The 14944-nt window shown below is 39.6% G+C and overlaps 1 protein-coding gene across 1 annotated transcript; it reads left to right on the top strand.

Annotated features, from left to right (window-relative positions):
* The first annotated feature begins 13177 nt into the window (after window positions 1-13177).
* LOC147901616 (expansin-A2-like) lies at window positions 13178-14944 on the top strand. Its single transcript, XM_087375182.1, has 4 exons — window positions 13178-13260; window positions 13901-14040; window positions 14199-14514; window positions 14638-14944. The coding sequence occupies exons 1-4, from the start codon at window positions 13178-13180 to the stop codon at window positions 14942-14944; spliced, it is 846 nt and encodes a 281-aa protein (XP_087231308.1).

Raw genomic sequence — 14944 nt, 5'->3', positions numbered from 1 at the left:
TCATCAACCGCCTCATGGTGGGCCATCATTGCTAAGACCTTTTTATTTTTTATTATCCCTCCAGCAATCGTTTGGACCCCACCTAGAATCACGCACCCCCACGTTGTACTTCACCCAGTCACTCTCTTGCATAATCTTCTCTTTTACATGAGCTAGCAGAGAAGCTATGTCTATAATCCTTACGATGTGGGGAACCAGGTTGGGATTTAGGGAGGACACCCGTGGGTGAGGGCATGGTTGTTCCATTTAGAATCTATTTGAAAAAAAAAGAACCAAATACGGCTAAGGAGCATGTGAAAGAAGAACCGAATACGACTAAGAAGAGGGGAAAAGAAGAGAAGCATAAGCATAAGCATAGGCATAAGAGAAGCATAAGCATAAGAGAAGGAAAAACATAAGCATAAGAGAAGGAAGAGGGGAAAAGAGCATAAGAGAATAAGAAAGAAAGCATATGCTTATGCTTATGCATGAGCATATGAGCATAAGAGAAAAAGAGAGAAAGCATATGCTTGTGCTTATGCATGAGCATATGAGCATATGCTCATGCATAAGCATAAGCATGAGCATAGGTAAATACATATGCTTATGAAAAGAGGAGAAAAAGAGATTGAAGGAGAGGGGAAAAGAAGAGAAAGAAAGGAGAAGGAGAAAGAAAAAGAGGGAACAATACGAGAGGAAAAGAGCATAAGCATAAGAGAAGGAAGAGGGAAAAAGAGCATAAGCATAAGAGAAGGAAGAGGGGAAAAGAGATTGAAAGAGGGGAAAAAGAAGAGAAAGAAAGGAGAAGGAGAAGGAGAAGTAGAAAGAGGGGAACAATACAAGAGGAAAAGAGCATAAGCAGAAGAGAAGGAAGAGGGAAAAAGAGCATAAGCGTAAGAGAAGGAGGGGAAAAGAGATTGAAAGAGGGGAAAAATAGATTGAAAAGAGGGGAAAACAAGAGAAGGAAGAGGGAAAAAGGAGATTGAAAGAGGGGAAAAAGAAGAGGGGAAAAGATGCATAAGAGGAGAAAAAGAGGAGAAAAAGAGATTGAAGGAGAGGGGAAAAGAAGAGAAGGAAAGGAGAAGGAGAAGGAGAAGGAGACATGAGCATATGCTTATGCTTATGCATGAGCATATGAGCATATGCTCATGCATAAGCATAAGCATAAGCATAGGCATAGGCATATGCTTATGAAAATAAGATAAGGAAGAGGGAAAAAGAGCATAAGCATAAGAGAAGGAAGAGGGGAAAAGAGATTGAAAGATGGGAAAAAGAAGAGGGTAAAAGAGCATAAGAGAAAAAGAAAGAAAGCATATGCTTATGCTTATTCATGAGCATATGAGCATAAGAGAAAAAGAAAGAAAGCATATGCTTGTGCTTATGCATGAGAATATGAGCATATGCTCATGCATAAGCATAAGCATAGGCAAATACATATGCTTATGAAAAGAGGAGAAAAAGAGATTGAAGGAGAGGGGAAAAGAAGAGAAGAAAAGGAGAAGGAGAAGGAGAAGAGACATATGCTTATGCTTATGCATGAGCATCTGAGCATATGCTCATCCATAAGCAAGATGATGATTTAGTTTCTGTGACCTTGAATGGTCTAGGAAAGGATTATGCACCATTTCGGACATCCATTGCCGTCCGTGAGAATTCTCCTGATTTTGAGGAGTTGAATGCTCTTCTAATTTCTGAAGAGCAGAGAAATGGTGGTGCATCTTCTTTAGGAGGAACTTCAAAAGAAGTTGTCTCCTATTTAAATGTTGGAAGAGGTAGAGGCACAGGTAGAGCAAGCCGATTTGGAGGCCACGGCAGAAATCAAAATATGCAACAGAGGACGTGGTAACTTTAGAGGCAGGGGGAGCCAAAGAGGTCGTGGTGGATGGCAGAGAGGCCAAAATGCAAACAACAATGTTGAATGCTACTACTGTGGTAAAATGGGTCATATGGTTAAAGACTGCCATAAAAAGTAGAATGACATCATGACTGGAAAATTGCAGCAAGGCAATTACGCATCCTCTAGTAGACAGGGTAATGACAGAAATGAGCATTTGTTTATGGTGCAGCACATGACCAATTCTGTGACAAGTGCAGAAGAAAGCAATGATGTGTGGTATGTTGACTCAGGTGCATCAAACCACATCACAGGTCATGCAGAATGGATGTAGGATGCAAGGAAAATGGAAAGACCAGGATTTGTGGAGACTGGTGATGATACTGCACATCCTATTGTGTAGATTGGTAAAATTCCTTTGTCTATGTAGGATGGGAAAAAGAAATACCTGTTTGATGTATTTCATGTCCCAAATATCACCAAGAGCCTAGTTTTTGTTGGTCAAATGGTTGAGCAGGGCTTGCAGGTCAGATTTAATCCTCATGGATGCTTTGTTGAGGATATGAAAAATAAAGGTCGCTCGATAGCAAAAGGAAAGAAGAAGGGCAGGATGTTTACATTGGATGTGGACATGCCTGAATTGAGTGCAACAATGTTTGCACATGGGACCGCTGTAGTTGTAGATATTGATATCTGGCATAAACGCATTGGTCATGTTAATATACAGTGACTTAAATTAATGCAGGCCCAAAATATTGTTGCAGGATTGCCTAAGTTCAAGGTTGCAGAAATGCATAAGGTATGTGAAGCGTGTCAATTTGGAAAATAGGTAAGGAAACCATCTCCTAGACATGTTCAAGAGAGTAAGAGGCCATTGGAATTAATCCACTTTGATGTGTGGACTACTAAAGTTGCATCTATTAGAGGCTATCATTATTTTGTCACTTTTATTGATGACTACAGCAGAAAAGTTTGGGTGTATTTTATGAAAAAGAAAAGTGAAGTGTTTGGGCATTTCAAAGCTTTTAAACCTATGGTTGAAAAAGAAACATGCCTGTAAATAAAATGCCTAAGGTTAGATGGAGGGGGAGAGTACCTCTCAAATGAGTTTGCAAGTTTCCTGCAGGAGCATGGCATAAAGCAGCAATATTCATGCATTCATACCCCACAGCAAAATGGACTTGCAAAAAGGAAAAACAGGCATATTGGAGAGGTATCTCATGCCATGCTCAATGAAAAAGACCTGCCAGATTATTATTGGGCTGAAGCAGTTGCTACAGTAGTCTACATAATGAACAGGACTCCCACTGCAGCAATACATGGCATGACGCTAGAGGAGAGGTATACTAGTAGGAAACCAGATATTTCTCATTTGAAAGTTTTTGGTTGCATTGCCTAGGTTCATGTGCCAGATGAGTTAAGATCCAAGTTCCGATCCAAAAGCTGAGAAGTGCATCTTTATTGGTTATTCTCTGTAGCAGAAATGGTATAGATGCTATAACCCTTCTACTCATAAGTTTACAATGAGCAGAGATGTTTTTGATGAGATGAGCAGCTGGTATAAACCAGTAAATGTGATTGATGCACAGAATTCACAGTAGCAATCACAAAATATTAGTAGACCTATAGTATCCTCTAGCAGTGGTTCACATACTTCACCATGGACAAGCAGATTGAGATCAGAAGGATCTCCTCAAAGCAATCTAGATAGTGGTATGCAAGTATCACAAAAAGGAAAAGAGAAAGTACATCATCCCATGCTTGATGTCAATACAGGTCACTATTATGTGGATGGTGAATCCAGTGGCTCAAAATAGAGCCTTGATGATGAGTTGGGTATTCCTTCTATTGTTACACCTAGAGTAAGGAAGACAAGGGACGTTTTGAGAGCACCTGGTAGTGAGCCTATTTTGTGCAGGTCTACCAGAGCTAGGTATCCTATGGATAGGCTAAAATATGATGGATTTATAGCCATTCACTATGCCTATATGGTCAAAGTGATACATGAACCAGAACCCACTTCTTTTGAGCAAGCCATGGGAAAAGAAAAATGGGAGAAAGCCATGGATGAAGAAATGGATGCCTTGGAAGCAAATGCTACATGGGAATTGGTGCCTTTGCCTAAAGACAAGAATGCAATTGGCTGCAAGTGGGTTTATAAGGTGAAGCACAATGCAGATGGTTCTATGAATAGATACAAGGCAAGATTAGTTGTCAAGGGGTATGCACAGACATATGGCATTGATTATGAAGAAACATTCAGTCCGCTTGCAAAGATGGCAACCATAAGAGCAATCATTGCTATGGCTGCATCAAAGGGATGGTTTGTACATCCTATGGATGTAAAGAATGCTTTCTTGCATAGTGATTTGCAAGAAGAGGTCTATATGGAGTAGCCACCAGGTTATGTTCATGCTGTTCATCTTGAGTTTGTTTGCACGTTGAAGAAAGCCTTCTATGGCTTGAAGCAAGCACCCAGAGCATGGTCTAACAAGATAGGACAGTATCTTGTCACTATTGGATTTCAGATTTCCAAGGCAGATTTCTCACTTTATGTGAGAAAAACAGAGAAAGGCATTATGTTGCTTGTCATTTATGTTGATGATTTGATCATCACAGGTGATAGTGATGAAGATATCCTTCATGTGAAAATGCTATTGAAGCAGAAGTTTGAGATGAAGGATTTGGGAGAGCTCCGTTACTTCTTGGGCATTGAGGTGATTAGATCCTCAAGTGGGACATGGCTCTTATAGAGGCAGTATGGATTGGACATGCTGTCCAAATATGGGATGATAGGCTTTCACTTCCTTTGGAGCAGAATGTGAAGTTGAGCGCAGATGCAAGTGAGCTTCTGGAAGACCCTATTATCTACAGAGGCATAGTAGGAAGTTTGATTTATATGACTATTACCAGACCAGATTTGAGCTATGCTGTTGGGTTGGTAAGTCAGTTTATGCAAGCTCCAAGGAAACTGCATTTGGATGCGGCTAGACGCATACTGAGGTACATGAAGTCCACATTGCAGTATGGACTATTTTATGAGACTAGGGTTCAGATATAGTTGCATGGATACACTAATGCTGATTAGGCTGGTAGTATTTCTGATAGACGATCTAGCAGTGGATATGTGTTCTCTTTTGGGAGTGATGTAGTCACTTGGAGCAGCAAGGAATGGCCTACAATTGCCTTGTCGAGCACAGAGGCTAAGTAAGGGGTGCAGCAATGGCTGCATGTGAGGCAGCTTGGGTGCATAAGCTACTTTATGATATGCATCAGTCTACAGATGGGCTAGTTGTCATTTATTGTGACAAACATGAGCAGTATACACTTGGCAAATAACCCAGTCTATCGTGCTAGAACAAAGCACATTGAGGTGCATTATCACTATGTGTGGGAGAAGGTTCTAGTAGGTTTTATTGATCTAGTTTATGTCAGCACAAAGGATTAGTAGCTGACATATTCACGAAGGCATTGTGCGTAGAGAAGCTGCGCAAGTTCAGAGACCTACTTGGTGTGCAAGAATTGGGATTGAGCTTGAGGGGGAGTGTTGAGATATCGAGCTCCACTCATGATATGCTAGGGTGACCGTTGTGCATTTATGTCACCGACTTGTTAGTTGTAGATGCGGTTGGTACACCACCCATGAATAATAGCTGGATGACAACTATCTTTATGTACTCTAGTTAGTGGCTCAGTTAGTATACCACCTTAGTTAGTTGAGTTTGGTTTGAGACCCACATATAGGGTTCACCTATTCTTTTGTACTAAGAGAGTTCTTTTGGCTTACACATCTAAGAAGAGGAAAACTGTTTTCAGCCTCCACCTTTGTGTATATTCCCCCATTGTGTATGTGTGAAAGCTACGAGTGAGACTCCTTCCTTCTCTCCCACTCTCTTCACAACTATATCATCTACCTGGTTGTCCGTACTTTTAGGCATTTATCCACATAGAGTGGCTATAACTCTGTCAACTCCTGGCCCCTTGCATTTTCCAATCTGTTTATTGCTATCACCTAAAAAGTGCATTTGCATTCTTGTGCCAGTGAGTACTCTTCATGACAAAAGTTGCATTTCCACTTCTTGTTAGGAAACATCGTAACATAATTGCAAGCCTTTGTTGGATTTCTTCCTCGTTTTTCTAGAGCCATGCTTCCAATAAAGGCTGTAAGAGAAACATACAAAAACTTATATAAGTTCTATGTATATTCACATTAGTAATCATGTTCTGGATACTAGCATATCATTTAGGTTCTAGGACACATAACAATATTTTGAATCGTTTATAGTTCTACATCCAAAATCAATGTGGCTATTTGGGACACTAACGTAGAATACTCCATGCAAGCTTACTAGACCTTGAGATAGAGAAATCATCCAACTGTCTTGCCCCCTCCCGACCTAATTGGATGATTGTGAACGTGATAATCTACCTATTGAAATAGGCGTGGGATGATAAATCGCCTTTTCCCACGTCCTTTTCTCTCACAAGTAATTATCTATCTGCACCATGATCATCCGCAACATCATGCTCTATTGGACAGATGTCGGTATTTTACACACATTGGTGCAGCAGCTATCATTACTTACACAATAAGTTATAAATAATTTCACAACTACTTTCTAAGCTAGGAGAAATTGTAAACCTAATACCTCAACCCTCAATATTGTTTTTTTCTATGTATATATGTACTATGGAGTTTGAGTTCTAATAAAGGATACAAATTAAAATGTATGTAATACATTCATATCTAATTTGTTTCACCTAATAATCTATAAAACATAATGATAGTGAACGTATGTATACCACTACCTCTCCACACATATGCGAGAAGTACAATCATCTATTTTTCCAATGCTAAGTACAATGTCACATGCAACTAACTTACTCTTCACCTAATAGTATGTAAATGCTAATTTTCCAATTAGTATCTAAGTGCGAGTGGATTTCGACCGGCAAAAGCAAGCCCACCACTGACACTAGATACTTTTTTAAACTTAGAAGGACTAACAAAACTTACAAATTTCTTTGTAGCTTTGTTTATCCTCTCTCTTATGCTTCTTGTCTTTCCCAAGGGCCTAGTGTTGAAGATCGTGGTGCTTCGTAACATGAAAGCTAAGAGAATTATAATCACAATTTTTGAAATTTGAATAAAGCAACTTACTTTTGGCTCATATTAATGTGTACATGACAAGTACATTGTTTTTTGTTTGTTTTGATGACTTTAATCTTATTTTAAAAATATAGAAACATTGTTGATTAGTTTCATTTTATACCTAAGGAAATATTTTCACGCTTATAAGTTGTATATGTACATCACTTTCTAAGAGAATTCGCCTTCTATTGATGTTCTTAAGAAATGATAGTTCAAAGTACAATGTTCATGGAAAGTGTTTTACTTATACCAAATATAAATTTTGGTTATAGCTTAATTATAGCATTATTCATTTTTTTGTCTCAAGTCCAAATTCTTGTGCATAGGTGGCTTCCAATATGTCCTTCCAAACAAATTCTAGATTAATCAGAGAAAATATTTAATTAATCTTCAAAGAGTATATGACTGATTAAACATAGTAAGTGTTCTAGTAATTCTAACAAGTATTATATTTGATTAATCTTAAAAGAGTATATCAAGTGATTATGTAAGAATTTTACTAATTCTAATAAGTATCTGGTTATTCTTTCACACTTTGGTATTAAAAGTTTTCTTTAAAATTATCATTGCCAAACTGTTCAACATCAGCAAAATATTCATCGTAGGAAGTATTTATGGAATCTTAGCAGATAATTTTCACTAAACTTTGGTTTTCAAATTTAGCCAAAAAAAAAAGTATTACCAATGTATTCATAATTTGTACTTTTGTTAAGTCCATTTATGAATTTGGACTTTACACAAGTCCAGAAAATTTGAATATTAGTGTGTTAGTTGCTATATCTCCACTCATGTGAGCATAGACTGCTACTGTTGTTATTGGAATCTATGCACTCATTTCTATGGACTCTATCCTCAATCCAATCAATTCTCCACTCAATGCTTTCAACACATTACTCCCCAATAGGATGGCCTTGATCATCTTTTTCCACTCTCTTGTGAGTTGACTATCTAGCTACACAGTGACTGAGCTCAGTCATTGGGGAGCTAGGTAGTCAACTAGGAAGACTGTGGAAAAAGACTGTTAACATACCACATGCATTCAAAAGGAGGAATTCTTAAATTTGACTCTAGAATAGAATTTGATAGGATTACAATAACAAGAGGGGAATTTTAATTCAACTTTAGAAACAAATCACAAGAGAAGTGGTTTTATTGGAGGGGAAGTTTTAGGTGAGGTGTTTTAAAAATACTGCCTAAATACACGTGATACATAGGGTGTGTGAATAGTCCACCCATCAAGAGCATGTGTGTTATCCCCTCTTAAATGATCTATAGTACGCAATGTATTTAATACTTATAGAGCCATTGGTAAAGACCTTCTGATTTCTTTTTTTTTTTTGCATTATTATTTTTTATTTTTTCAATCTCTATTTGGTTCGCTTCCATTCTAGTGGCTTAAAGCTATTGTTGTAGGGTACTTGGCCTACCTCTATACTTCTTCTCTCTTTGCCTTTCCTTCTTAACTTTTTTTAAGCTTCTCTTGGGCCTTATAGATTGGCATGCATTAGACACAAGTATATAGCTCAATTGATTGTGTGCAAGGGTAGCATCAATTTGAGAATGTAATGATGATTTGAACTACAACCATTTACCAACCACCAAGATGTAATTTGGCCTCCCAACCATTGTGAATCAATCCACCTAGTTGGCATGCAAGGATGCATGACTGATTAACTAAAGGCAACTCATGATTATTTGGATATGCCATTGGGATGGTATGGGTGATTAATTCTTCTTGAATTTGATTGATTCAAGGCAACTCATGATTAGTAGGATGGATGTATAAAAGAGCAATTGAAGTTTGATTTGACCCACCATGATAGTTTACATGGAATTACCTATCACCACAGTGGTTATTGTGGTTTTGTATGTGAACGATGCCACTAGACATATATGGCTTGTCTATATGGCCCTTGCCCCTAAAGGGGACCCCACAAGGGCCATATTGACTATAACTAATTAAAGTCCACTCATGATTATTTGGACATGCCAATTGATTTTGAATGGCACAAGTTTGACTAAGAAATATTGACTAGTGATACTTAGACATAGGTGTAAAAGAGTGCCCTTGTCTCCTCATAAAACATTATTTCTCCATCACTGATGAGTTATTTTCCACTTCTTATCAACTCCCCTATTTGCTCCCTATTTGCCACACAGAACTCTATTTCTTTGTGTCTCCCTTTTTCACTATGCCATTGTTACAAACATGTGCAGATGTACACACACATGCATGCATGCACGCGTGCACATGCACGCGTGTGGTGTACACACACATGCACGTACACACAACAACCTATAGGGAAGCATGCCACTTGTGTCCTACACCAATAAGTAGCTACTATCCTTCCCAAACTATCTAAGCTACATAGCTTTGCAATAATAATGACTTCTTATAAATAGATGGGAGATGTTGAAACACTAAAATAATGACCATAAAAGGATTAACATCATCCCAAATGACCATACAAGGATTAACATCATTATCTACACAAGTTTATAATGTGTTCGATCTCTTAACTTGGAACTAGTATGATAAATCTTTTTTTTAATCTCTTGCTTATACATGATTGCATGTGTACGTGCACACACATGCATGCATGTGTGCACACACACGCGGGGGGTGTGTGGGTGTGTGTGCGTGTGTGCACACACACGCACACACACCCACACACCCCCCCACACACACACATGCACGCACGCACGCACGCACACATATATAAGGCTCGGGGGGGTCACTCATCGTATGTAACCCTATCACGTGAGTTCAACAGAAGGATATTTTTTATTTCTAAAATTTACATAAATAAATATACATAAGGGACTATTTAAAATAGTTTTGGAAAAAATTTACAGATTTATATAGAAAAGGGGTACATTTTATTAATGAAAAAATTTACAGATAAGGGATTTTAGAAATAGGCCTTGAACGCACGTGATATAGAGGGTTTATACATAGTGAACTCCCCGAGATATAAGGACGTGCCTACATGCGTGTATCCACATGTGTGCATGCATAAGCACACATGAGAGAGAGAGAGAGAGAGAGAGAGAGAGAGAGAGAGAGAGAGAGAGAGAGAGAGACTTAGAATTTTAGTGCACATTTATTTTTAAAATGTATAAAAGGAAAAGTAGTTTAGCCGTAAAGGAAGAGCTAGTTTTGAAAAGTGAAAGGAAACTAGTGCTCAACTAGTGATATGTTCAATCATGTTTCAGAGTGTAGTTAAAGGTTGTTTTTAAGAGGAAGGGGACATAATCTCATAGAAAGCTTGAAGTATTGTTGATAAAAAAACACTAAGCAGAAGGTTTTGGAAAATTACAAGAAGAGAGCTTAGTAATATTTGTGGGCATGACGTTTTGATATATTGAGAGTGATAAACGAGGGAAAACAAAATGGAGAGAGGGATTTAACCACAAAAAAAGAAAGCAAGTCAATGAAGAAAGATGAAAGGGAACTAAAAACAATATATGGGGAATCACATTCAGCGACTATCGAGTTTGTGCTAAAACACTCATCTATGAAGGAGTGTTAATAAGGAGGTTTTCTTTTATGAGAACATTAGTTGTACATGAGAGGAGAAGAGCTCAGAAACCAAGAAATAGGGGAGTATGGGAACGTGGTGACGAACATGAAGGGATAGAAATCTAATGTGGGAGCAAGCTGGAATGGATCAATGAAGGGGGTGATGGAAAGAGAAAGGAGGGATCCCAATGGAGGTGCATAGTGCAAATGCAGAGGCTACTCAAGTGTGTGATCAATCCCAATGTCCAAAGCTCTTAATGTACATACACTTTTGAAGAGTTTGAAAGGGCTAAGTCCACCTCCTCTTTTTCTTGACATATATGTATGAAAAAAATAAAAGCCCTAATAAACATTTGAGCGGTTACAAGGTGAGCAGCTACAAGGAAGGCGATGATTGAGGGGGGCACTACAACTTATATTCAACAAAGAGAAAGCTTGTACTTATAAGCGTCCAATTATATATATATATACATAGATATTAGATCGTGTTGTAGCTGGGGAGCCCAAAGTCTCCTGCGCACCACCGGCATTGCTTTTGCTTCACCATGTTCATTTCTCCCATCCCACTGCCTCCGTCTCTGCACCATCATCTCAACTCCAATCAACCCCCCCTTTCATCATCACATCCTTCCTGTTCAGCTTGCCGACCGGTGCATGCGTTAAATAAACATTTAAGTAATACGAGAGGAAGAGCTGTATGACCAAATAGATGCAAGAAGGTTCACTCAATCACCTTTGTAGCAATTACCCCTTACCTCGCTCCTGCTTCTCTTCCCGCAACACCGTTACCACCAGCCTGCGAATCAGTTTAACGCTAATTCAGCATCCAATCAGTCCTATCCAGCTCCTTGTTGTTAGTGTCGGATCATGTTTATCTCAAGAGCCACGACCCATCTTACTGCTCTCTGATGCTTATCAATCCACCTCCTTAAGCGCTGAACGATACATCAGTAAAGGTCCTCCCTAAGCCGCCACCTTAACTCGCTAATCCGCCTTCAATAGTAAATCATAAATGACAAATAAACCTGCCGACCATGACCTCTAAAGCTTCTCGATCTAGCTTCTAAATTGTCCATACCAGAACCGCTTCCCTGACCCATCTCATTGATCTCACCTCTCAGATGAACTGTCGTTGTCGTCTCAGACGAACTGTCGTTGTCGTCCCCAAATTCAGACACAAATCCCCACTCTCTGCACTATCACAATCACATCCAAAAGCTCTCCTCCACGATCAGACTGTACTTTGTAGTAGACTTGATGTCCCTAATTTGACCTTTCACGATCGGGCTGCGCTTTCTCTCGTTCTCGGAAATCGAGAACAATCTCATCATCGTTGCAGGAATGTGATGTTCATCAATCCAGCGCTTTCATGTGACTGAATGCAGAAAGTTTGCAATGTCATCAGAATGAATTCCGGAGGTCAGAATTTCATGTCCATCTCATGCTTTCTCAGCTGACCACTTCGTTTCGTTGTCACAATTTTAAGGGCGGCTTTCCACAAATCTCTCCGTTCCAGGCTATCACTAACAGAAGGAGGAGCCTCTCGAATTTGTTACCTTAGTCCCGCAACGTTTTCGAGGGTCGTGTCCTACCAACCATTGCATACTTCATTCGATCAGCTACATAGTCTAATTTAAAAAAATGATTCGTCTCTGCTTTTGAGGGTGTTCTCCTCTGCAATTTGGACCTAAAGAAAGACCCGCATTTTTCAATGATAAAAAGCTTTGCAAATCAACGCAGGACTTATGACGGCTCAACGAGAAAACCACGATTTACGAGGAGCCGTTGGACTTTGTACTCCACTAGTTGCTCATACGTTTACTTTTGAGGCATGGATTCATACAAGAAAAAGGCAAACACTTTCAATCAAGGATATTTGGTTTGAATGTAGAGCATTTCGCTTTTGAAGTAAATCATCAACGCAACAAGTCACAAAGGTGTTTGAAGGTTCTAAGCTCAGATTTGCCCCTCGTACATGGAACGAGCAGGTTACGCCTGCTCAAATGGATGACCGCATTAACATCAATGCTAAATCACACTTACGTTCATTGCACCTTGTCCTACACGCTTTTCTTAGAACAGCACATGTGCTTATTTTAAGCAAACACCTTTATGAATATGCCATGCTCTCCTACAATACGTAGACGCCTTGAAATGATGAGAGAACTTTAATTTTGTGACCAACTTGCTTATATTTAAATCATGAGAGAGAGTGTCTTTTAAAAAGTACAAATGACTACTTGGTAAATTCCAAAGAACTTTTCCATTATCATGTGGGGAGTCTCCTAAGGGTGAGTTCATTGTTCAAAGTTTTTAACTTATCCATTTGGAGTCGATTAGTACAATACAATGATTTAAGAACAAAGATGAACTTAAGAACATCCAATCTAGCCCGAATGATCAATAATTCAAGTGGCAAGTGTCCCATGGTTTTCCCGACCCTCAAAGGGATATTGAATGGTAAAAAGCTGTGAAAATGGGTGGGTGCATGTGACTCTCTCTCACTCCAAAAAAAAAAAGCCAAGACTTTATGTAGACAACACTCCTCAACACTCTTTCTACATATTTCAAGTCAACAGCTACTGACATCACAAAAGCATAATCACATCCTCTCATCCACCACTCTAGAAAGCTGGCATGTCAAGGGATCTGTAAGGGACAAGTATTCTCTCTAAGATTTTACGATACTATGCAGAGAAAGGAAGCATTTGTAAACAGAATCATTGTAGGTGGTGGTAGTTTGCATTATTTGCAGCGACTTAAGGATAAGTGGTAGTTCCATACGAAAATCTATACTTCATTTCTTCTAGTTGTCTCTGAATGGCTGAATTGTATAGTTTCAACTGACCAAGGATGACTTACTGGGTGGTTTCTTGTTCTTCATGACAACCCAGAGTCTTGAGAGAGAGTGAGAGAGAAACTTTCACGTGATTTTGGATTCTTTTGGTTGAAAAAACTTTGAGGTTTGTAGCCAAAAGGTTCGTAATCGAACTTTGTGCACGACGTCTCCACTTCTTGCGCATCAAGCAATTAAGAAAACACAATCTCACCGCCAATCTCCAAGCTCTCCCCACCTATAAGATCAACCCATCTGCTGTCCTGCCTCCCTCCTGCAGCCTCTACCTTCCGAGTTTTTGAATACTTCTCTTCTCAAACCATACACCTTCACAAGTCTTTGGATAGTTTTCTTCTCAAGTCATGTGAGTTGCTCCTGCGTCTTCATCTTCTTCTCGTAAAATCCATCTTGTTACTGCCCGTCTTGCTTATTCCTTGTCTATTCTGTGCCTAACATTCCGTCCTCCGTGTTGGGTCCTCTGTGTAATTACTTGGGTGCAATGGCCGATCTTTTTACATTTACAACATGATGCAATGTGATCGGAATTTGAGATGGTTGTGTACTCTGATGGTGCAGGGATTCCAGAGTAGCAAACGCGGTTCTCCTTGCACTAGCGTGTGGTTTGGTCTTTCTGGCTACAGAAGTGGATTCAAAGAAAGCATGGTCGGCGGCTCATGCCACATTCTATGGAGGCAGTGATGCGTCTGGCACAATGGGTAAGTCGTCTTTTTCTCTCTAAGATGAGTTTGCAAAAACGGGATTGAAAGTCGCAAAATTTTAGATACATTGAATTAAATATCACAGCTGCAGCTAGTATCAGAAAAGCATGATAAGCAACATATACCCATATCTAAAATGATAGCCCGCATGCCAGGTGGTGCCTGTGGCTACGGAGATCTGTACAGCAGCGGCTACGGAACGAATACAGCAGCTTTGAGCACTGCCTTATTTAATTCTGGGCTAAGCTGCGGAGCATGCTTTCAGCTCAAGTGCTATAATGATTATCAGTGGTGTTTGCCGGGCACGTATCTTACTGTCACCGCCACGAATTTCTGTCCTCCAAATTATGCTCTTCCAAACAACAACGGTGGTTGGTGCAATCCACCATTGAAGCATTTCGACTTGGCGGAGCCTGCCTTCAAGCAAATCGCTATACCTAAAGGCGGTATTATTCCAGTACTGTACAGAAGGTTTGCACCATCACCACCGAAAAACTTCAGTAGGGAAATTCCTAGTATATTCATTCTCACGCTGCTCATCGCTTCAAACGCTCGCTGCAGTATTTAAGCGCTTCTTGAACTATAAATGTGCAGAGTTCCATGCGTGAAATCAGGAGGTATCCAGTTTACAATGAATGGAAACCCGAACTTCAACCTGGTTCTGGTGTTCAATGTGGCTGGGAGCGGACAGATAGTAAAAGTTTTTATCAAGGGCTCAAGGACCGGATGGCTGCCGATGACGCGTAATTGGGGTATGAACTGGGCTTGCGACGTAGATCTAACCGGACAAAGTCTGTCTTTCCACGTGTTTGGTAGCAGTCGAAGGAGCGTGATATCATACAACGTTGCGCCATCAAACTGGCAATTCGGCCAGACATTCATGGGGAATCAATTTCCCTGA

The sequence above is a fragment of the Dipteris shenzhenensis genome, chromosome 5 (genome assembly GCF_047967505.1).
Source record: "Dipteris shenzhenensis isolate YYH24624 ecotype China chromosome 5, Dip_SZ_1.0, whole genome shotgun sequence".
NCBI lineage: Eukaryota > Viridiplantae > Streptophyta > Polypodiopsida > Gleicheniales > Dipteridaceae > Dipteris > Dipteris shenzhenensis.
This window is presented reverse-complemented; position numbering and strand designations above follow the sequence as displayed.